Consider the following 25,066-nt stretch of genomic DNA (forward strand, 5'->3'; position numbering starts at 1 on the left):
ACAACAGTAGTAATTAGTGAGAAATAGGAAGCATCCATCTACTGCTGAAAATGAGTCTGTCTAAAACTGCTTAAAAACCTGAAACATCCCAGAGCAATTTAAGGCAAAGGCATGTCTGAACCGCCCCCAACCACCAGGGCATTGTTAGAGCTTTTATGCCCATGTTTAAACAAAGGAGAATTACAGCCTACATGGCTCAGCTAAAGGTAACTCCTGTAAATAATGCAAGCTGGTCATCTAACATTCAGAAATGTAAAAAAGACAGGTTTCATTTTAGCATTTATGAAACGCACCAAAAACCTTCAAAGAGGAAGCTCCCCAGAGATCCTGCTGAGGGAGGTGTCCACATGACACAGGGCAGGACCACACAGAGATCCCAGGCTGCTGAAAACCTTGGGAACAGCATGGATATGTCACTGGGCTGCTTTTCCCAGACTGAGCAGCAGAATATTACTCCCACAAAGTGCTGTTCTGCAAAGTGCTGTGGAAACCAGAGCACAAAGGAAGTGAAACTGCCTCACTGAGAAATCCAGACAGAAACTTTTTTGTGCTTTCCATGCAGCACAGAAGCAGACACCCTCTCCAGAAACACCAACAAGTTCCATCTGCCTTCAGGGACCACCACCACGCACCAACAAATTAGCCAAGCAGTCCCTGCTGCTTAAATCAGGTGAGTAAATCCAGTGGACAGGGGCCTGGCACTATGACACTCTGCTTCTCAGAGGTGGCAGTGAGGAATTTTGGGGGAAAAAAAGCAGTTGTTCTAAATTTCAACACTGCAAAAGTCGAATCAAGTGAACCAGAGGCCTTCTAAGTAGAAGGAGCCAGCAGGCCCTCTTGGACAGATTAGTTTAAAGATAAAGATAACTCAGAGCATTGCACCTTCTCTGGTTTAGCATTAAAACCTCTCTGCTTTACAGCCTCACCGGTTATAGAAGTATAACTGCAGCACTCTGAGCCACCAAGCTACAGCAGGGCCTTCCTAAGACAGAAATCAAATCACCAGTTTGAAAAAATGCTCTTGTTAAATGACTTTGTAATTGTCCAAGCCTCCAGAAATTATTTTGAAATGTTAATTCAGTTCTGGGGGAAAAAAAAAAGAAAATAAGAGAAGTCTTTGAGTCCTACTACTTAAAGAGCATGTGACCTCCATACACCCACCCACATCTCTCCATCACTGATCAGCAGCTCTGGGCACTTTATAGTCAGGAAGAGCAGTGGGAGGAAGACAAAAAGTCTACTGGAAACACTCATTTGGACATGATAATTACAGGGGTGCAATTAATCTTCTGTTTCCAAATGATCAACTTTCCAGCCCTCCCCTTCTCCTTGCAAACTGGGCTGTGTTCAAGCAGTTAGGACAGAATCCCACAGCAGGTTGTGCACTTCCCCCTTTGCTTTGCAGCACCATCCTCGGGAGGGAGAGGAGGACAGAGGAAAAAGCAGAATTCCCCGGAGTATAGCTGTGCAGATCTCACTTTGCCTGTGGCAGTTTTATACCCGTTCTGACCTTCTCTTAGGCAATTCCACTTTCCCATTTCAGTGGGAAAGCACCCAGGGCCAAGGCTGACACTTTTACAATGCATTTTATGTAACAAAACCCGAAGGCCCCCTGGTGCAGGCTTCAGCAAGCAAAGTTTCCCAAGCACCCATCAGAGTCGCACAGCTCTCCACCTGTTGTATCAGCTGATGTCCCAACTGCTGATAGAAACAAGTTCCAACAGCCTTATGCCCAGTGCCTGCCCCACTCCAGGGATAATTTCCCTCGTGTTCTCAGCACTGCAAGCCAGGAAGGAGCTGAGGTGAGGTGAAATGTTTCTTATAAGCGAAGAGGCACTTTCCTCCTCTAAACTTGAGGGTGGTACAGGGAATACAGTCCTGAGAAGAAAAGTCAGGTCAGAGGGTGTCACCTCCTCCTATCAAAGACAATCACATTTTGCACTCCCACAGAGTCAAGCTTCATCTTCAACCCTACTGGGAGTCTGACCCCAACCACACCTTCTATAAGGCTACTCCAGTACTCAACTCCTTAACACGACCAAGCCTCCAGCTGACAGGGAAAGCCCACTCAAGGCCAGTTCAGCTCATAAGCTCTTGTGTCAACACTGCCTTCCAACACTGAAACCATCAGTTTAAAAACACACATTTGGACTCTTGCTGAGAATTTTATCGAGGCTGTAAAACTGGTTTGCACTGGAAGGCCACATAAGCCTGGAAACGCAGCTTTCCAGCTGGACAGCTGACAATATATGCCATGCCTGCTTGTTGGTGAGTAGCCGGCCAGCCAGCTGGCCTTGCCTTTGAGCTTAGCAATCTGGCAGGCTCACAGATTTCTGGCTCAGAGACCAAAACTGAGGGGAGCTTCTCAGAGTGACACTTCTCTGTTCAAAACTCCCCACTGACAACTAGCCAGGCTGCATTTTTCTTTTCTAATTGCCATCAAGCAGATGTGTCACTTAAGAGTGGGGGAAAAAAGCTGAAGTCTTGTTTACACAACTGTTTCTCTGAGTTAAATTGTTTCTCATAAAGCTTCACCAAGAAGAGGAATTAAGCAACCTACACACAGCTGGCATGAAATACACCAGAATGAGCTTAACCTCAGTCTCCTCTGGAGAGCACAAGATGGATTTGCACTTATCAAAGTCAAAAATACCCAAAATGTTCAGGAGGCAGTCAAAGACAGGCTACTTACAGCACCACAAGAGTTGGGGCCCCCGTGGAAGAGAGTACAGGCAATCCTCACTACTTCTGCTTCCATCTTCCTCAGACCAGGGAATATATCTGGATGGAGAGGATTACTCCAGGCAAACTCTTCATACACCTTCAGAAAACAAAGAGAGAAAGTTAAGACTTGCAGATGAGGCTTTGAGAACACCCCATGTGCACTGTAGAAGCAAATTAGCTGCATTTTATCATAAGAACACTACAGAACTTAACTACTCCTGCAGGTAGATACCACAAGCTGGGAAGCTGTAGCTGAGGAGTAAAATAAAAAAAGTTTTTCTAAGGCATTCAGACCTCTGGAATGATTCTACAGCACAACAATCTTGTAAGAACAGATTTAACAATTTTGGTGTTTTTAAAAAAGAATACAGCATACATCCTGCAATTGCTTTACACAAAACAAGCAAAAAAAGTGACTTTGCAGAACTTGTTCTCAAGTTTACTGTTAAAGAGAGGTTCTAAAGCTGGTAGAAAAGCACAAATGCCCACCCACACCACAACAAAAGTAGCTGTGGAAAACAGTATTTCTGCTCATTCCACAACTGTGGATTCACAGGATTCAAGGCTGGAACAGGCCAGTCCCAACCTCCTGCAGGGATGTTAAATAAAATACAGCAAAACAAACCAGTGAATAATCAGCACAAACAAAGGGAATGTTTCCACAAAGTGATCCAAGCCAAGGCCCCTCCAAAAAGGCTGCTCTGAGCTTTGTTTCCCCAAAAGCAGCACAGAAAATGTCAACATAAGGAGGAAAACAGCAGTAGCAACCACCAAACAGAGCCCATTACAGCTGCTACAAAAGCTGTTCCCAGGAGCAAGAGGGCCAGACTTCCCTTTCTAGCAAAACAACTATGGAAGGAGATGTACTTGAAAACAAACCTTTAGACTGTTTAGGTTATTTTCCAGCCTCCCCAAAGGGACAAGTTTCTGAGCAGGTAAACAGACCTCACAAAGACACCACTGAAGCGTGCCACTGCTCCATTGTTTATAATTTGGACCACACAGCCACACCAAAAAAACATTTCACAATGCTTTTCTTTGGTTAAACCAAGAGGGGTTTAATTCCGCTCAGTGACAGCTGTTTCAGTACCGGCCTCCAGTTCATTTGTAATTACTACTTACTTTCTCACTCAAAACAGCACCTCATCTGATTGGATACCAGTTATCTCTACGAGGTGTTTTCACATGGACAGTTACATGGCCAGCGTTACGCTGCCCAAATTGCCACTAATTCCCCTTCCCAGACTTAAGTTTTAGATCTTCTCTATTTATTTTGGGATGCTGGAAGAGCTCTGAAGAGTTTCTGGTCACCCCGAAGATGCAAATTTGGCCTCCTTGCACTTTACCTTCACCAGCAGTTGGGTGAGTTTCTCTTCACCACTGTACACAGTCCCGGAGACTTTCCCATCCTGCCAGCGTACATCTCCTGGAAGAGAGGGAAGAGCACACTGCTCACAAACACAGCCATTCCCAGCCAGTGTGGAAAAGCACACAGAAAATCACCTCAGTTATGTAGAGGAGGACTCAGCTGTTGAGATTTCCCTGAGTTTTGTGGCCCAGGAACAAGCTGTGTGTGAAGTTGAGCCTCTGGCATCGTGTGAACTTAGCAAACAGCAAGTAAATGATGACTAAAGAGTCAGCACATAACCAACATGTAGCTGCAGCAAGCAGTTACATTAATATGTAATCCGCTTAATCCCCATCAGTCTCCCCAAACTGCTGTTCAACCAACTGGACACTAAATTAAAGCCACCTTCAAAGAGCACCCACCACCACTGTAAGCTGAGAAGAGATGGAAAGGCCAAGTTTGCACTGCTAAAATCCACAGTGCTGGCACCTCAATTAAATTTCACCTAAACAGGTATTTCCAGGCAACTTCTAAAGGGGAGTGGAGAATTCAATGGGGCCTTAAGAGAAGAAAAAAAGAACCCAGTGAAGGAAGGAAACAATAACTTAAGAGAAAACACAGACAGAAGAAACATTAGCAATACACAGCAGTAGAAAAGAAGGAAGTTGTTCCAGGATACTCAACTATGAAATTGTTTGTTTCAGAATTTGAAGCAGATGCACTGTTCTAGCAGAAAATTCAAGGCATTTCTCAAATTTGGGATAGCAGCAGGGCAGTCATATCTTCTCCTCTAGACAGGAAGTCACCCACATTTGCTCATTAGGAGTAACAGGTACACAAATCAGGGGGAACATATTTACATGAGAGAGGCAACTCAAATTAAGTGTCAGACACTGCTTGAGTGGACTCAAGCCAGAAGAACATCATCATGACTCTTCCTTAAAAGGCTTTTTCAAAGAACAAACAATTGCTCCTCTAATTGAGGTCATAGTCTTGGAAATTCCCTAACAATCCTACTTGGAAGTTGCTTGTGAATGTTTTCTGGGGCTTAATGGAAAATGCATTTCTGGTAAAAGTCAAACATCAAGGTAACTGCAGAGAAATGAAATCCAAAAAGAGAACTCCCTCCATGTTTCTCTTCTCCTCAGCTCTCCCATCTCTCCATCAGCCTAGAATTCCTGGGGAAGGAACAGAATTTCAATGTAGATACCTGAACACAGTATTTGAACTCATGGATCTCAGTCACGTCTAGAAGGAAAACAGACAAAAATTTGCAAGGGGACAAAATATTTAAGCTGAAACCATGAGGAGGAGTCCCTGGGACTCATTTAAGAAAGGAAGTGTCATGTTTGTCGTCTGAGCAGACCCACCTCTGCTGCAGTACAGACTCACCTTTTGAGCTGTACTCTTTCATCTTCTGCAGCACTTCAGGCTGGCTCATGCCTTGCTCTGGCAGTGCTTTGATATAATCCTTTTCATCTTTCAGGAAGGATAAACTGGAAGTGACATCATTCAAGGCTTCATCGATCTTCTTTTGAATCTAAAAAGAAAGAAGAAAGCTTATCAAACAATGGCACTGGTCAAATTCTAAATAATAGTTGAGTGTGTGCAGGACAGGACCCGCTGCCTACATCAGTGGTGTTGATGGAACAGACAGGAACTGCTCCACTGGGAGCTTTGACAACTTTCCTTAGTGCTTGAGAAAATAAAACTCAAAGAAAACAACCTATATTTTTATCCAGAAAACCTTTTTAAGTCACGGTTTAATTTGTAGGGGTCTTCAGATGCATTGGTTTGTACCTTGCCTTCTCTACCACCATACACACAGTTTAGAAACTCATGAAAACAGAGACACAATAAAGAAATCTCCACACAGACACAGTTCAGAGATTTCTTTCTTCCCACCCACATCTTGCACTCAGGAAACCCCAGACTTCTTCTCACAACACATACCAAAGTAAAGATTCTTTTTCCAAGCAACACAGGTGTTGGGATATTGACTTTTGGACATTGGAATGCCTCAAAGTCAAGGCCTCTTGTGAGCAACTGATAAGTTATCAGGTATCAGCCTATCAAAGAGCAGAAAGAGGACACAGATAGGACACAGCAGGAGTGCCCTGGCACAGGGGAGCAGTGTTAGCCCTGAGAAGGGATATAGGGATTAAATAGGGAACAATAGGGATTAAAGTGTCCTTTTCTAACCGGCAGGCAAAAATAAGCAGAAGAGAATTTGTCTGATCAAGGGCTACTCAGTCTAGGAGGTGAAAGCTGGGGCACTTAACAGGACAGGGAGGGAATTTAATCCCTTCCAGAGGAATGTGGGAGGAATTGGATGACTCCTTCCATGTCCACAGCAAAAGGAAAAAAATTCGTCTGCGCTACTCTCTTTGGACAAAACTGCCTGGAACAGATCTGACCCCCAGAATCAATGCATAGATACACCAGCACAACAAGCAGCAGGAAGTGCAATCAAGTGTGATACCATCGTTTACGAGGTAAAAGAAACCCAGCTGTGCATTTCTTCATCCCAGAGTCGTTAACGTGCTAAAATAAGCTTACAGTCGTGCTTTCAAGTTTTTATGCAAAAGCAAAAAAAAAGCAGCTCCCAAACACTACAGCTCGTTTGTCATTTTAATGATTACACAAAGTGCTGATATCCTTCTGCTAACTTTTGCTAATTGTTATCTGAGTCCTAAACTCATTATGGCCAGTTGCTTGGTTAAAATAAATACCCTTCCATGTTGCACAACAAACCCTTGGCTATCTCACACTTCACACTGTTTCAGAAGAACAGCTCCAGTTCAATTCTGTCTCTTCTTCCAGAAATAAAATTATTTTCTTAAAATCTAACAATGAGAAAACATTACTGGAGAATTCACTCATTCTTGGTTGATATAAATAGCTCAAAAGTTAAAAAGGCAGCATTCACTTTTTTCTGAGAGTGATACAAAAAGATTGGGTAGAAATTGTATCTATCATTAAACCAGGAGGCAGCAGAAGACATTCCAGATCTATATTCTTGGACCACTAGGATCATAGTGACCTGACAATGAAGATGCACAGAACTGTATATTCTCCAAGAGAGTTGAAACAAGGACCTGGAATAATCCTCTAAGTAGTTGTTCAAATACTTACTATAGCCCCAACAAATGGCATTTTTCTCAGCAGTTTAAAGAACTGTTTTTTAGTTCGGGATGTCAAACCTGAAAAACAAAAGGCAGAAATGAACCTAAGAAACAAAATAAAAGAAACTTCTGATGCAGCTCATGATCAAGCTCAGCATTCCTGACCCAAGCTGAAATAACACAGTGACCCAGGGGACATGGTGAGACAGATTCGTGAATCCAAGAGCAAGGTTTTCAGGGATGGACCATGCCATGGAAACATCTGGACTGCAGAACAGCAGCCATCTACAGGAATGAGTTATTTGACCTGCTTCCTTACTTACCTGGGAATTCGCACCCATGTGTGGAATTTTACAAGAAAAAGAATTCTTTCAGGGTTTGCTAAAGGTAAGGAATTACTATCATTTCCTTCCTCTTCAAACCAGAATAGTTACTAGAGAACAAGAACGGCAGTGTGAAACAGGCTCCCAGACCAAGGGAGGGAACAGGGACATTTATGATAATGTCAGCCACAACACGACGTGAATTTGCCCCATTTGATGCACCAGGAAGTGACTCAGGGAAGGGGGGTGGATGGAGGAAAGAGCAGAAATTCTACCACAGCCCAAAGACTCAAATGAGAGAAGCCACTGATGACAAGCACTGGAAAAATCCTTGGGTAGCTCTAAAGGCAGAAACAAAATCAGGATGACACAGATGCTTTATAGCCACCAAAAATGCCTTCCCAGTCCTACTTGCACACCAGCAGTTACAGGACACACCAAAAAATAACTGAGTTTAAAAATCAACCATTTTAAGACTTCGCAATTTTATCTACACTTTCCCTCCCACTTCATATATATTTCACTTCATATATACAACTGGAAAAGCTACCCAAGGACACTAATTAGCTCATTCTGTAGCAAATACTCATTAGTGCTCTGATAATAACATTTCTGTTGCACATCTTAGTGTGCACAGTTTCATTAATAATTTTCACAGCAAGAAAAGACTGCGAACTCCTGAAAAATTCTGACAATCTAATCAGAACTTCTAAGAGTAGTCAATACTTTAAAAAAAATACATTGTGCAACAGTACAAATACTAGCCAGTAAGATAAGTGTCCTGAACAAAAGTTTCATACCAATTTGTTCCTTACAGACATTCCCACTGTTAAGCTACTCCCAGCTCTACAGAGAAAAGGCTCTTGAGAAACAGCGACACAGGAGGAGACATCAAGTTAAAAACGTGGCTATTTTTAACAAGCTGCCACCGGAGTGTAACCCTAAGGCCTGTGGGAACTGAAAAGCACCTCTGAGGGCATGGCAGGGACCTCAGGCCATCTCATGACCAGAGAAAACTGCAGGTTCTACAGAGTTCAGCTCCACTACAGAGCTGCCAGTATCAGAAACCACTCAAAACAGGAGGATACTCCAGAAATACAAAAAAAAAAAAATTAAAAGAAGAAAATATCCTCCCACCATCACATGCAATTACCTTGAACACTGAGGATGAAATGTGCCCCCAACACAGAACCAAGACCACGTCTCCTCCCCCAGCAGGAAGGGAAACAATCAAGTGTTGTTATCCAGATGCTTTGCAGCAGTGACAAAGCCCACAGGAGCCCAGCTCTCCATAAATCTCCCCAGGGTTTGGGCAAGAAAAGAGTCTTGTGACAAGAAAATGGTTTAGCCAAAGTAAAAAGGGAAACAAGGGAAAGGGAAGGAGACAGAAGCACATTCCATGCACTCTCTGAAGGAACAGGGGAGCTTCATTTACCAGACAAGCCTTGACCTTAATTTAGATGAGAGTTTGGTACATATTAGGTGACAGCAGAAAGCCTATTTTAACAAGTGTTTAGCCTTGTTCCACCCTCTTTCCTTCCACTGTCCAGGAACAACTCAGGCCCACCTCCCCTCCCTCCCGAGGTAAGAAAATCCCCTATTTCAAATACTTACTCTCAGGCTGGCAGAGGAAGCCACGCAGCCACACACTTAGAAGGGTGGAAGAAAAGGTCAACCCAATGAGCTGCCAGGGTTCAAGTCCATCACACCGGGCATTCACAAAGCCTGTGACTTTCTCCCAATACATCTGAAGGATTTCCTTGTAGGGAATAATGGCATCCTGTGCAAAGGAAAACTGGAAGGATATTGAGGAAAACACAAATGAAAACAAGTAGGGCATCAAAAAGCCTACTGTTGATTAAAAAGGTGCTTTTTCAGTATGCAGACCCCATGCTTTCCTTAACTCCTACAAATACAACAGGTAGGAGATAGTTTTCATTCACTTCCAGTCGAGTCACAGATAAAAATACACACCTTGAGAAACTTCAAATATTGAGAGAGAAGCACCAAGAGCAGATGAGCAAAGTAAGGTTCTCTGCAGAGCTTCAAGAACCACCACCAGATCTTACCACTGCCCAAGAGAAGTAACTGTGTTAATTTTTTTCTAAGGAATTATCAAGTAGTGAGTGAAGGTACCACAAAAACAGGTCTATTAAGTAACTTGGGCTGGATTTTTAATGAAGATGGAAGCACTTAGCAAGTCTTTAAGTTAAAGATCTAATTAGCACATTACACACCAAGGGAGGACAGGAGAGGAAAACACTGCTGCTGCCAAAATAACCCCCAGAAAATGGTGATGCAAGAACAATTACAATGTCAAACCAGGAATTACTGTCGGGACACAGCCCAAGTTCCTAATCAATAGCTTCAAACCAGATGCTCTTCAAGAGCATCAGAACAGGGCAAGGAAACTGGATGTACACAGAAGAAAAAGGACATTTCCCCCTAAACAGGGGTCTTCCATCCAATTCTCTGCGAAAAGGTTTCTAGAGATAAGAAGAATAAGCAAGAACAGAGCCCTCTTCCAAATCCCTCCTCCCTTTTGACCAGCCATCCAGCCCAGTTTTGCCCAGTTTTACTGGGGAGATCTTCACCCCGCAAACAACAGGGAAAGTACGCGGGGCCTTTCAAAAGATTTGTAACTAAACCTTGGAAGGAATAAATCCTTGATTCCTGTGCTGTTTGACTTCAGATAGGAACAGAGCAAATTTTCAGTAAACCACTAAACAAAAAACTGCTAAAACTTTGCTTCTCAGGACCCTTCACAAGTCTCACTTCTGGGTCAAGCCAACAACAGAAGCAGCATTTAATCAGCTTTTTTTTAGGGGGTAACATGTCATTCCAACACAACTGGATAGGCTACTAACAGTCTAAAAAAAAGCCAAGTTTTTCCAAATAATCAAAGGAGGAAGGCAGGTTTTCTTTTCAAAAAGCAACACTAATGAACACTCACTACTTCGGAAAAGCAGTAAAATGCATATAACATGGCAGAGTTTGAAAGTATTTAAGCAAGCCAAACATAAATTCCAGCAGAATTAACAGCATTTACCCTTAACAGAGAAGGGTTTAGATCCATGTCCTAGCACAGGCTGAAGGGACACTGAAGGGACTGAATTCAGCAAAAGCAGGCAGCACTCAGCTCTGAGAAGGCAAATTAGCACCTATTCACTTGGCAAAGGGCAATTAAAAAATACACCAGAGCCACTTCAGCCTCCAAAACACGGGGGCCCCACAAACCACTGCAATTAGGCAATGTCCCAGCTAATGAATGCCCAGTCCTCCAAGCCACTAAGCACACAGCTGATTTAACCTCAGAATTTAAGGGAAGAGCCACCTTTTCCAGCTAACCAGAGGTGGTACTTAAGTTTCAGGGAGTTTGCACAATCTTCACTGGCAAATCCCTGGAAATGCTCGTTTAACCAGCAACAATGATTTTGATTCTTTGCCTAGGAGGAAATGCTAGGATATCATTCAGTTTTGGAACTGTGCTTAAAGGATGGAAATAGAGCCACTAATGGGCTGGTGTCTTAATAGCTGTTCTCAACTCATGGCAAGCTGCAGCATCAAATATAAAGTGGGCTGTGCTTTTTTTTCCCCTGAAGATGGAGAATGCTGTAAGCCCTGACTCAAAATGGAACATGACCTTCTTAACAGAAGTCACTCCAGTCAACAGCCAAGTTAAAATAAATAAATCTGGCAAGCAATTGACCTCACTCTTGGAGAAAGCTCTGGAGAGAAGATCCCAGCTGACTGCACATTTTGTTGTCACTGAAACCTCTAAGCACTGACATACAGGAACTCAGTGGTATATCCAAGTTTTGAACAAATAACAGAAGATTTTCATTATGTGCATTCTAAGACATGGAAGAATTTCTTCCCCTTTCGAAAGCTTTAAAAAAACCCAACCTGAAATCAATCTGCAAGTGATACAGTTTGACCAGGTAAAGTTTTCTCTGTATTTCTCACTTTCCTTCTTCACTCATTTCATACTTGGAGAAGTTTGAAGGACGAGGTTGATCATTTTAGGAGGATATTAACAACTGGGATTAAAAATCCCAGTGAAAACTGGCATGGAAGATGAGTTAGTAGTGAATTACAATTTCTCAGATCGCTGGCTAACCATGCACTCCATTTTTCCCATGTGCTCCTTTCCCTGAAAGTATCCAGCAAGACATGAGAGATCTTTACTTTCTGAATTATTCACTTAATTCCACAGAAACCACAGGGCATTTAGAAGGTTGCATCCAAATGTTTTTATTACACCCAAGAACATGCTGGGTTAAAAGAGAGCTTATAAAAAAAAGAGGAAGAATAACTTTTTACATGGGCAGAGTGACAAGACAAGGGGGTGTTGCTTCACACTGACAGAGGGAAGGGTTAGATGGGTTATCAGGAAGGAATCCTTCCCTGTGGGGGGGGTTAGGCCCAGAGAAGCTGTGGCTGTCCTATTCCTGGAAGTGTTCAAGGCCAGGTTGGACAGGGCTTGGAGCAACCTGGTCTAGTGGAAGGTGTCCCTGCTGATAGCACGAGGTGGGACTGGATGATCTTTAAGGTCCCTTCCAACCCAAACCATTCTGGGATTCTCTACGATTGCAGTCCCATACCACTTCTTCATTTTACAGGGAGGAGGCAGGGGGAATAAACAGCTTCTGTGTAGCCCAGCCATCGGAATCCCTTCCCCTGCAGCCCTGGAGATGCTGCTCAGAGTGAAAAACTCTTACTGCTTCCCCAGCTGGGCTAAAGACAACAGGCTGACCTGATTTTAAACCTGTCTACAGAACAGAATTTCATGTAAGACAATAACCTGCTTATTTTTGAAGGCATCAAAAATTAAAGGTTTCCCTTCCCGTTAGAAGAGAGTAGATAAGCTGGTTTTATTTCTGTAAGAGAACCCTCCCCACACAAAAGCTTCACAAGACACAGGATTATTTCAGAAGCAGTTTAATAACCCAACTTATTAGCACACTAAAGAGCGGGGAGAAAAAAAAAATCTCCACTGGAGGATTTGTTTTTAATTCGCAGAGCAGTAAGACAGACCCAGGTATCAGATAAAATACTAATTGCTATCATTAGGACTTGCAGTGCTCATTTGTACTGACATAATGCACTCAGCTACCTAAGCAGTTTACATATTGAATTTTTAGCTGCACAGATTAGGAATACATCCTTTGTACTTTATTTCTAAAAGCCATTAGCTAGCTGAGCTGGTTCCAGGGATAGCCCTTACACCACTACAAAAGAGCACAAATTAACTGCAGTAATGCTCTTCTGTCCGAGATGATAGAAGAGGGAGAGGGGAGGAATGCCAAAGCTAATGAGAGCACATTTTGTATTTTTGCCAGAACAGCATTTCCTCGGCTGTGAGTTTTAGGACATAAAAAAGCTTAAAAGAAAAAAAAAGCACAAGAGAGAAGCAGAAAGGCAATAAACTGAAGAACCTCAGAGTTTTGTTACAAGTGCCTTCTGTTTCTGTGGAAATGGAAACACTGCCTGAGTTTACCTGTGACAAAAATGAGAAGAAAGATTTTATCAGCTGAACTCTCCTTCCTCCAAAAGAACGATTAAAGTGGGTTTAAAATGGGGCCACAGAATAAAAGTCGCTTTTAAAGGAAAGTTTATGTTATGCAATACCATGAGGCTGACTGTGGAAAGAGGAAGTGCTAAGATCAAAGAATCACAGAAAGGCCTGGAAGACACCTTAAAGACCATCTTGTTCCAAACTTCTGCCATGGGCAGGGACACCTTCCACTAGACCAGGTGGCTCCAAGCCCCATCCAGCAAGGCCTTGGACACTTCCAGGGATCCAGGGGCAGCCACAGCTTCTCTGGGCAACCTGTGCCAGGGTTTCACCACCTTCTCAGGGAAGAACTTCTTCCTAATATCCAATTTAAACCTGCTCTCTGTCAGTTTATACCACATTCTCAGCTTTCACTTGAATCCACACGGATTCCCAAACCAAGGACTCTCTGACCACTTCCCCACACCCTAACCCGAACGTCTGTATCTGCCATCAGCTTCCCTCACGTCCCCAGAGCTGAGGCAGGAGGTGGCTGTCACACAAGTCAGCACACAGCAAATCAAGGCCAAGGGAGATGGCTCCAACAGCACAAGTTAGGTCAGCTCCAATTATGGGAGCACGTGCAATACCGGTACTTCCACTGTAATTAAGGCCTCTGCTCCAATACAACGAGTTTTTCCAAGTAGAAGCTTCCTGACTGAAAACAAACCACAGAAAGCCAGCAAGGACACGGCAGCTTTGCTTATTTATTCTGCTCCTAAGCAGAAGGAAAGCTTCAATTAGCCCTGCCTTCACTGACACCTTGTTGCCTGCACGTGCTCTGTCCACAAAAGGCACATCTGACCAGCATAACCAGCCTGGCCACAGGGAAGTCCTGGACTCAGAGCCACCAGCCTGCCAACTTCCTACTGGAGAGCCGGGAATGGGATTGAGCAACACTACCCCAGCCTCTTCAGAGGGTGCTTATTGCTGTCTTGCCTACAGTGTTTTGATTCGCACCCCAGTAATGACTCTGTTCCTCCATCCCTCTCTGCCAACCCCAGCCTGACAAATATCTTTACATCAGCACCAGGCAGGGAATATTTGTTAGTCAGCTCCTAATTACAGCTCGAGGTTTGGACCATGTGGTGTCCATCCTGACCAAAGGATGTGGGCAGACAGAGCGACACTGGATGCATGATCTCTCAGAAATCAAAAATCATGAACTTTCGGATGTATGGGCGGAACTAAGTGAAATTAAAACCACATTCAGGCCACGCTCATCTTACCACAGGTCCCCAATACCAGTAGTTTCATCTGCCTTGTATTTATTTCCACCCCTGCCATACTGAAACTTTTTCTTTTTCCAGAATGACAGCAGTTTGGGGGGTTTCTTTGGCCATGTACAATGTCTGCAAAATGAATGCATGAATATACTGTCCCACCAGCCCTGAGAGTTCAAGAGGAGTGGCTAAACAATGGCTAATTATAGCTTCAGCACAAAAACAAACAAGGCAGCAAGTCAGAGTAAGAACAACAGCATTCCAGCTTCCACTGCAGAGATGGAATGTAAAACTACCAAAACAAAATGGGAAAAGGCTGATTGGAGGCTCAAAATATGTATGATTTTACAGGAACCCAAAGGCCTCCAAAAATCAGGTGCAAGTTCAAATTTCATTTAACTCAAAATACACACAAGGTGTCGTGTTCACTTTGCTCACTTAGGCAAACCATTTTATAAAAGTTTCTGCAAACATCTAGGCACACTCCAGGCAGCACAGACCTCACAAGAAACAGGATCCACCCAATGGATGCTGCACATAAACTCATCAAGGATCTCTGTGGGTCACCAGCTCCAAGAATGTGCAAGGAAACATCCTCTGCTGACACCCACAATAATTAGGGTAAAAGAGGCACCCAGTTCCCGGCATGCAGGGGCTCATCTGGACACATATCATTCCTCCACTTGGCCTCCTCTCAGCCTCAGATCACTGCATGCCTTCTGGACAATAAAATGGGTGTTTCTTGGAAATATTTTGAGAGCATACACAGAGGCACCCGCAGCATTAAGACATGAAGTCTTGGCAGAAGCTGTCCAGAAGGAAACCCTAGCAAGGCAATTGTACTGGGAGCAGGCATCCATGAACAAAGGCAGCACCAAGCCCTGGCACAGCTTCCCAGCAGCGTTATGCAAGCCTTGGACAAAGCCCCCAGTATCAGCACAAACTGAATGTTGCTATTATCCATTAAGGGCTCTGCTCTTGGGCAAGTCCAACCATAGGGCAGAATCCTCAAAAATTATCTTATCAACACCAACACACAGAACCCTTCGACCCCTGCAATATCTGTCACATGCCCTTCCTGATATGGCATGGATAAATCTTGATGAGCAAAGAGAGACAAAGGAAATGCTCAGAACACAAAGGATTCTGACTTTTACATGCAAATTTCTATATTTCAAATATTTCCTAATACAGAAAACTGTATCACAATCACCACAGCAAATAGACCAGAACACCTGCTACTACATCAATTGGCAGAATCCTAAATCTCAGTTCATGCTCTAAGGGCAGGACTAAAACACATAGTAGGCCTGCTAGTACTTGAAAGGGAATGCCTTTCACTGCCTGGGATGCAAAGAACAGGAGCAATAGAATAGTAAAATCACAGACTCATTTGGTTCAGAAGAGATCATGATGATCATCTCATTCCATCCCCCTGCCATGGGCAGGGACACCTTTCACTAGACCAGGTGCTCCAAGCCCCTCCAACCTGGCCTTGGACACTTCCAGGGATCCAGGGGCAGCTACAGCTTCTCTGGACAACCTGTGCCAGGGCTTCACCACCCTCACAGGGAGGAATTATTTACTAATATCTAATCTAAACCTAACATTCTGTCAGTGTGAAGCCATTCCCCCTTGTCCCTTGTAAAGAGTCTCTCTCCACCTATCTTGTCAGCTCCTTCAGATACTGGAGGCCACAATTAGGTCACCCCAAAGCTTCTCTTCTCCAGGCTGAACAATCCCATCCTCCCAGCCTTTCCTCATAGCAGAGGTGTTCCATCCCTTTAATCATCCTGATGCCTCCTCCAGACTCACTCCAACAGTTCCACGTCCTTCCTGTGCTGGGCCCCTCCAAGCCGGAGGCAGTTCTGCAGGTGGGATCTCAGCTGAGCAGGGGCAGAATCCCCCGCCCACCCTGCTGCCCAGGGCACGGGGGGTTTCAGGTATGGCCAGCCATCACCCACCAGCACCCCAAGTCCTTCTTAGCTGTTCTGTGGTGGGAGCAGCTGGTGCAGAGGATGAGATGGAGACATCTTTTTATTGGCAGAGTTGTGTGTTTGGAAGAAGAGACAAGCAGAACCCCAAAATCATTACTCAGAAAGGGGCTCTACTGAATCCCTTTGACCACAGGAGTCACAGCAAGGCTGTGATTGCTGCCAGACCAGGCAAACCACATGCAATAAATGCTGTGATTAGGTTTATCTCCACACCACCAAACACTGCTGCAGAAATCCAAGGCGGGAAGTGAGTGAGGCGTTACCTCAGCAGACCCTTCCCTGCTCAGTGATTCAGACACAACTTCTAAGGATAGAAAGAGGATGAGAAGTTCTGAGTAGACTGGACATGAGCAAGACATGGAAAAAGAAAGATTTTACTCTGTCTAGGTAAGAAAATTTCCACACTGCCTTTTGCTAAGATCACAGGAAGGATGGCAAAGTGAAACCACAGTTTAGGAAAAATGTTATGTATCAGTGTTTCTCCAGAGGAAACCTCAGTCCCCAAGTACAAAGCCAACTTCCTAAGCTTTCCAGAAGCCATGAATCCTATGCAATAGCTTCTGAATAGTCTAGTGAATAGAAGAGCAGACCTGAGCAGGTCTTCAGGTGCAATAAGTAGCAATTTTCTTTGCAAAGCTTTGGCACAGAAGGGACTGAGGTGAGAACAGCCTCACCACACAGCATGGCTCCAGCAACCCCAGGCCAGTCTAGACCACCCCCTGCACAATTAGCAAAGTATTTACCCAGTGTCAAATTCTGGCAGCTGAAAGCAACCCAAACACAAGCTGTGCAGGCCCTTGGTGCTGTCCCAGGCTACCCATGGCAGCACACAGCTCCACACCAAAGCAGAAAGAAGCAACAGCACTTGGGTTCTTGGGAATGGAGTAACCAAGTGGGACAAAGGAGTGAGACAAAGATAATGTTTTGTTTATCACTCAGCAGCTGTGATTTCAATTTCCCTTGCTGATAGGGAAAAAATCCCAACCAAGCAACCAAAAAACCCCTTCCAGATTTGAGGAATTGCAAGATTCATGCCATGCCAACGCGGGCTAGGGCCAGCTATATTCCAAGCAGTCCTGAAGTTTGCTTCCAGATAAAAAATAATAGCCAATAAGCAAAGAGTGTCTCTAAAAAAATATATAATTAAGTAGCAAACACGATTTCTCTTAGCCAAATCAGCACCTTCACCAAAATCCTGAGGAAGATACCATTCTGCCCCACCCAAGTGAAATAAACACAGACAAGCGAAAACACCGTTTCTAATCCTCTCTACCCCGAAACTAGGTAATTGTGGGGAATAAGTAAAGCAGTGCATAAATAAGAGAGACACGTTTACGTAAAGGGTCTGAGCCTCGGGTGGGGGCCGAAGAGAGGACCTGACCACCCACCCTTGCACCCCGCCGGCGGCCGAGCTCGGCCAGGCATCCCCTGAGGTCCAACCGGGATCCCCCAGCCCACACCCGGCCCCTGCCGGACAAGGCCCGGGCCTCGCTACCTCGCAGGCCGCGACAGGACACCCCTCTCTCTCTCCCCATACCGGCCTCGCACTCCCCGCTCACCATCACTCCTGCTACCGCCGGCTCTCTCCTTCCTTCTTTCTTCCCTTTCTTTCCTTCCTTCCTTACTCCCTCCTCCTCCTCCTTCCCGCGGGGTCCCGGCGCGGCCGCGCTCCGCCCCGAGCCTGCCGCTCCCCGCTGGCCGCGCCCCCTCAGGGCGGAGGGGGCGGCAGGAAAGCCGCGCCCCCTCAGGGCGGAAGGGCAGCGGGAAAGTGGCGCCCTCACTTGGAAGGAGGCGGTAAAACCTTAAAAAAGAGGTATTTTTTGGTTAAAATTAAAAAAAAAACCAAAAAACCCTCAAACAAAAACCACAAACAAACAAACCACCAAAAAAACCCAGTTTTTAAGTCCACCCTAGTTATTAATTATCTGGGGCTGGAGCCCCTCAGCTTTGGATCTGGCCTGAGAGAGCTCAGGGTGTTCATCTGGAGAAGAAAAGGCCCCGGGGAGATCTCAGAGCCCCTTCCAGTGCCTAAATGGAGCTCCAAGAGAGCTGAAGAGGGACTTGGGATAAGGGGGAATGGCTTTCAACTGACAGAGGACAGGGTAGATTGAATATCAGGAAGAAATTGATACATGTAGGGTGGTGAGGCCCTGGCACAGGTTCCCCAGAGAAGCTATGGCTGCCCCGGAATCCCTGGAAGTGTCCAAGCCCAGGCTGGACAGGGCTTGGAGCAACCTGGTCTAGTGGAAGATGTCCCTGCCCATGGCAGAAGGTGGGGACAAGACACTCCTTAAGGCCCCTTCTAACCCAAACCACTCTGTCATATCTTTTGAGAAGAGTTTTTGTTCTGCACAAAATATAAGGCAGGAACTACTAGCCACTATAGCATTATCCAGTCTGTTAGTTCCCTTAATCCATGGATTAAAATCTACTCTATTCTGCGTGAATCAGGTGGGACCCCTCATCACCTTCACCGGCCACACCTGGGGCTGTCCCACCACTCATCAGTCTAACTTCCCACACCTGGGGCTGACATTTACTTAGACCACAAGGATACCAAAACCAGCTGATTTGAAGGAGAAGGATTTGAAGGCTGCTGACTCCTGGGGCTATTCCATAAAATTTACCAGTGGGAAGAGTGGCAATAGCCAAACTGCCCAGGTGTTCAGGAGAGTTCTAAGAGGTTAAAGGTTTCTGTGGCCCCTAGGGTTAATTTTGACCTCATGATATAAAGGCTGGGTTTCAAACACTGCAAGTGGAACGTTGGGACCATCCTCATACAAGCACTGTGGTTTTTAGACATCGAGGGCAAACCTGACGAACACCCCAAGGCATTTAGGTTATGCAGAATAGTTGCAGGGGGGGAAAGGCAGAGATGGGCAGCAGCAAAAGAAGGGAAAACTTTTCACATCAGTAGTTCCTTGTGCAGTGACAGCAGAGCTTCAACTAAGGCTGTCTTTTGAGGGCAAACACACAAGCGGGTGCTCTGGTTGCCAGTAAGTGTGAACTCAACAGATACCACAGCAGCATTTGGCTCATTTCCCAAAAATTAACACCTGGAGCAATTGCAGCGCACTGTGCCATGGGGTGCTGCCTCTGCTACCTGCAGGACACACTGGAGAAACTGCCCTTCTTCTGGGAGATGACAGCAGGAGCAAATATTCATATGAAGCCATTTCTGGTTAATCTCTACAGAGCACATCCTGGCTTTAGAATTTATAAATCTGTACACTCTTTTAGACAGAGCCTGGTGCAGCATTTTAAAATTTTGCTCTTAACCTCCCTCGCTTTTTTCTCTACACTCTTTTGAAGAAGATACACAAGCATCAGCTCTTGGCATTTGTAGTTTGCTGTGTTACAAGCAGTGACTGTTTGTCTGCTGTCACTGTGCCATCTGAGCTGTCTCCTCACAGAAGATGGCACCTGGTGTAAGCCAGCAGACAGTACTTTTATCTCAAGCAAACTGCCCTCATGGGATTGTTTTTAGAAGCATGCCTAGACATTGGATGCTCTTTTTAGCAGAAAAGGGAGGCCAGAGATTCCCTCTGGTTCCACAGTGGTGCCTCAGTGCATTGGGATCCGTCCGTGTGTCCGCAGAGAGCGAGGGATGCCATTTCTGCCCCACGGGCTTGGTGCTTGGCACGACCAAGTGCTACTGCGTTTCCAACAGGATGAACCCTTGGAACAGGAGCTGGGAGGACTGTGAGAATCAGGGGTCTGCACTGCTGGTGCCATGGGATCAGGATGAGCTGGTGAAGGAAATTATAGTGCTGGGGATGTGGCATGGTCCTGGGGCTGCACCCAGGGGGGCTGGTGGTGCCGGAGGGGCTGGAGGCACCCATGGAAGGGTGAGGGGGTTCCCAGAATCCTGTGATCAGCCCCCCGACCATGTTCAAACCCCCCCGTTGCCTGTGGAAGAGTGCGGGGGACACGGGTGGGGCTCAGTTCTGGGCTGAGGACAGAGCCTGTTTTGGGGTGACCAAAACAGCATCATCACTTCTCCTTTCCCGGGACAGGAATTCCTAATTGAAAGCCTGCAGAAACCCACACGGCACTTCTGGATCGGCCTCTTGGTGCCTGTGGCCAGGACAGCCAGGATGTGGGAGAAAAGCTCCGGCCTCGACCAGGACCGGTGAGCGCCAGGGGGAGCGCTGGGGGTCAGGGGGAGCACCCCACTGTCCCCGAGGGACCCCCAGGGGTGACACCCGCAGGTTCCAGCTGGACCTCGGGAAGCAACCTGGAGCCTGTGGAACGCTCAAGGGTAATGGGATCGACCCTCAGAACTGTGACACGAGGCTGCATTGGATCTGCCAGAGAGAACCTGCTGAGATCTGAGCCTCCATTGCACCCCAAAACAAACCAGCATTAATGCAGGAAAAATCCCAATTCCTGCAGATCCGCCAGCTCCTGCGGGGATGGACAGAGCCGCAGCCGGTGAAAGTCTCTCTGAGGCGGGCGATGTAGGGAGAAATTGACCTAAAAAACCAAATAAAACCTAAAAATAACTTGGGAAGTTGCACTTCTGGGGTGAACATTGAGAAGAGGGAGGAAGAAAAAGTGGCATTTTAAGAGGTGTTTTGGTGCTGGGATGATCCAAGATTCAGCCGGAGTGGGGGGGGAACTTGAGACTGATGGTCCACTGTGTCCTTGCCTGTGTCCCCTGTGCTCCCCGCCATGTCCCCCCCATGTCTTCCCATGTCCCTCTCTTGTCCCCCGTGTCGGGGGCAGTCTAGAGGCAGCCCCCGGGAGTCCCAAGGCCAGTCACAGCCGCCGGTCCCAGCAGCTTTTGTCTGGGAGCAATGCCCGGAGGTTCGCAATTTTAGGAGGCTGAATCCCACCTTCGGCACCCGCAGCCTCTGAGCCCGTGTTGCCTGTGCCTGGCAGAGGACCAAGGCAGCTCAGAGACAGTGAAACAGCTATTAATTACCTTAATAAACGGCTCCTACGTAGTGGGTAGGAGAAGTGAGGCCCCAGGGCTTCCCGCTGAGGTGGTGCCACTCCACACACAGGGCTGGTAAACTGGGCCGTGAGCTCTGCAAAACAATTTGTCCATTTTCAGATATATCTAGCATTTCATGGATCAGTTATTGATGTTTTATGCCTCTTTCAATGATACTTTGTTGATTATCATCTCTTAGAGGACGGACATTTTGATCTTTTATTTTGACCATTTTTGAGGAGGGGTTTTGCTCTTGCAATAACTCGTGCTGCCAGCTCCTTGTCCTTTCCCCCGTGGGGAGCAGCCCCGTATGCCCGTTTTCCTTTGTCTGGAGACAAACCCCCACTGCCCCCAGCCCCTCAGTGTCCCTCACCAGGGCATCAGGGCCAGCCTCCCCAGTAGCTGTCGGGCTGCGCTGAGGGCAGGAAGCTCTGGTCCTGCTACCAGCTCACACCACACTGGGCCAGTGCCAGCAGACAGAGGTGCTTTGACTTCCTGTCCCCTTCCCCGTGTGCCCAGCCCAGTGTCACCACCCCCGTGTCCCCAGCCTGTGCCTCCCCGGCTCTGCCATCACATGAGGACGACGACAGCTATGTGGTCATAGACCGACAGGGCAAGTGGGGGAGTGCGGGGAGCTCCCCACCCCTGGAGGGTTCAGGTACTGGGGGGTCATGTCCTCTGGGCCACCTCAGATCGTTGGGGGAGAGTGAATCACGCCACAACCGGGCCAGGAGACACTTCAGAGACAGAGTCAGAGAAGTGGGTACTTGCTTTATTCGGCGCGCCGGGTGTGTGGGGATCGCTCCTCCAAACACACACACCCTGGTGCTCTCTACAACACAGTATTAAGGGTTAAATTATGAATATTCATCACATTCCTTGGGACAGGTGTGGTTATACAAATTATTTATCGGAAGTCATTAGCATATGGGCCACGCATGCGCTGTGTGTCCTGGTGGTCGCACTGAGGAAGACCTCTCCTCTTCCTCGGGGGTCTTTTCTGATGAAGGCCAGTAGTCATCCTCCCAGTGAACTTTTCACCTTTCTCCCTGGGAGTGCGTAGTCCTTTGAGGAATGATTCAGCAGTCTCTGAGATGATCCTTGTCCCCTCTATCTTGACAAGATTAGGGTGAATTCGGCTTCTCAGGCTTTGTAATTAACATCTTCTGTCTGAACTAACATTTCCTGTCTCCCAATAGTTAACTTGTGCTTACATGAGTTAGTTATTGACTGCCCCTTCTTCAAGAGGAACTGGAGCGGGGCGGGGGGGGGGGGGGGGGGTGAAGCCACTCAGGAGTTGCCAAGAGCTGCTCAGGTTGGGGAAATTGAGGGTCTGGGGGGCTTTTCTTGAGGCTGTGGTTGGCTGCTGTCCCATCCCCCCAAGCCATGACCCCAAAAGAGGGAGCAGAGGGGGTTTGGGGGTCACACAGCTCCTCGTGCTCCTATGCAGGGGGGGTCTCACTCAGTTGCTTTCCCCCAGCACTTCCTGCCTTGGGCTCTTTGGGGTTGGAGGGGGTAACAGGTGCTCCTGATCCCGCTCTGTTTTCCATATCCCTTGCCCAGCAGCAGGATCTGACTTTCAAGGATCCCGAAGGGTTCCCAGAGCATCCCTCTGCTGTCCTCGCCGCCTCCCTGGGGCCCTGACAGCCACCCTGGCCCTGTCCCTCGTGCTCTGCTATGAGTTTGCAGGGTGGCAGAGGCATCCGGGCACTCCTTCCCACACCTCCCCTGATTTCCCTGACTGGGCTCAGCATCTCCCTCTCCCAGTTTCCTGGTGGGTGGCACAGCTGTGGCAGCCCAAGGGGACCACAGGATATGGGAACGCCTCACTGGGAATTGCGTATTCGGGCTGGGATGGCATCCTCAGGGAGCTGCGGAGGATCCTGTGCCCCTCCCAGGTAATGCTCCCCCAGGGGCTCCTTAAAGCCTCCTCCCGCATGCTTGCCAACACAGAAAGCATTCAAAAGAAAGCTGTTCAGGACAACCCCAAAGGAGCTCACTATAAAAACCTCTGCAAACACCAGTGACCCCAGTCTTCAAGAAAAATGTTACTCTTTGGAAAATAGCCTTAAAACCCACATTTATGTATTCTAAGTAACAACTTCCTCTCGAGGGCATGAGAGGAAATCTTATTTGTTCCTTCAACCCTGAAAAGAGCCTCTTTGGATGCATCATTGTGAACTTTGCTAATCTTCACGCACACCTTCATATAATGCCAGGAAACAGAGGGCTTGGTTTTTTTAATATGGCTAAAAGTACAGGTAGAAGGGAATATCTTGCTATGAATATCTGGGTGGAGATGAAGAGCCACAGGGCAGGGAGAGGAGCCATTTGAGTGAGGGGACAATGGTGGCAGAAGAACAAATGGATGCAGGTTGGCCCTGAACCCATTTCTGTTTTTCTTTGGTCTATCACACAGCCCAGGTAGAAATTGGTTTTCCCACTATTCAAAAGAATTTAAAAAAAAAATAAATCACAGTACCTTCACTTCTCCTCACAGGTGGCAGGATTAATTTTGAAACTGTGCCAAAGTGACTGCTCTCCCAGGAGAGGCCAAGCATCACCTGGCCAACATTGCCCATGCTAAAACAGAGATCTCACACCTTCCTTTAAAGGCTGGCTTGGAAGGGGGCTGGAGAGAGAAAAATCCAATGGATTCTTGATTTTCCAGTGCTCCAGGACCCTGTGGGGGGTTGGCATTACCCTGTGCACTGGTATTACAGGTTGCATATTTATGAGAGAAAAACCTGTCATGGAGACCAATCCAGCAGGACCAATTGATTGATGTTCTGATGCAGAAGTCAAGTCTGAAAGCAGTCAAGTTTGAAAAAAAGGAGGGCTTTTTCCTCTTTCCACAAAAAAACGGGAAGGGGGAATTATAACTACTTTCTGAATGGAACAAACCCGTGTTTCTTAGTTGGACTTGCTTTGGCTGAATCCCACTTCTGGCCAGGGTTGCCTGTCTGCAAAGGATGGCTCTTTTCCAGAGGATGGAAAGCACATCACTCACAATGTCTTGGGGGCAGCCTGAGGCAGCCCCTGGGAGGCCAGGGCCAGCCAGAGCTGTTGGTCTTTTTGTCTGGGAGCAGCCCTCCAGCGTTCCTGGGCTTCCTGGGAGGGTCGTGGAAGGTCCCAAGGCATCCCAGGATGTCCTGGAGGGGTTCTGGGAGGATCCTGATATGCGGAAAAGACTCCACTACTGGAATAAGTAGTGAAGTAAGTATGTTTATTTCAGTGCTGGGACACATGGGGGATAATTCCTCCAAAGTCATGCGTGCCCACAGCTGCATTCAGCTTGATATACATCGGGTTACAAGTTCCATATTCATTGAGTTGCCCAATACGCCTATACATATTCATTACTTAGCCCCGCCTAGCCTCACCTCATATTACAATGAGCCCAAAAGTCATTTACATCCACGTTGCGCTTGCGCAGTGTTGTCTGGTGGTCATGGGCAGGGGTCACTGATGAAGTAAAGGGTCTTCCTCCTTCTGAACTTTTCACCTTGCTTCCCTACGCATGCTCTTTATGTCCCTGGCCCAAGTCCAAACTTCAAGGCTGGTTTAAGTTAGTTTTAGGTTGAAAACAGGATCTTTGGTTAAGATTCTTTCTCTTTATCAATAGTCTTCTATCTTCTCATCCTGCTTTGGTAGGCACAATAAGTGTTGAGCAAGCTGTATGCATTGCTTTTAACAAATAGCTCCTTAGCAAATCATTTAACCTCTGCTTCCCCATCCCCCCTGGTTCAGTACCATGAGGGTCCCAGGGGGGTCAGAGGTCCTGAGACGTCCAAAGGAAGTCCTGGCTGGTCCTGGAATTTCCTGGGGGG

General features: G+C 46.6%; 1 protein-coding gene across 3 annotated transcripts in view; it reads right to left on the reverse strand.

Moving 5' to 3' along the window:
* SGPL1 (sphingosine-1-phosphate lyase 1) overlaps positions 1 to 17,990 on the reverse strand; it is a 31,079-nt gene extending 13,089 nt beyond the window's left edge. For 2 of the 3 annotated variants that reach the window (XM_020583839.2, XM_020583840.2), the window contains exons 1-6: positions 17,857 to 17,990; positions 9,135 to 9,315; positions 7,208 to 7,275; positions 5,465 to 5,612; positions 4,071 to 4,150; positions 2,693 to 2,821 (exon numbers count right to left, since the gene is read on the reverse strand). In XM_020583839.2, coding sequence (XP_020439428.1) covers positions 2,693 to 2,821; positions 4,071 to 4,150; positions 5,465 to 5,612; positions 7,208 to 7,275; positions 9,135 to 9,315; positions 17,857 to 17,859 — 609 coding nt within the window. In that variant the 5' untranslated portion in view covers positions 17,860 to 17,990. The remainder of the gene's footprint in view (positions 1 to 2,692; positions 2,822 to 4,070; positions 4,151 to 5,464; positions 5,613 to 7,207; positions 7,276 to 9,134; positions 9,316 to 17,856) is intronic. The other variant, XM_010400694.4, reaches the window with a different exon arrangement.
* Between the last annotated feature and the right edge of the window lie 7,076 nt (positions 17,991 to 25,066).

The sequence above is a fragment of the Corvus cornix genome, chromosome 6 (assembly GCF_000738735.6).
Source record: "Corvus cornix cornix isolate S_Up_H32 chromosome 6, ASM73873v5, whole genome shotgun sequence".
NCBI classification, from domain to species: Eukaryota; Metazoa; Chordata; class Aves; order Passeriformes; family Corvidae; genus Corvus; species Corvus cornix.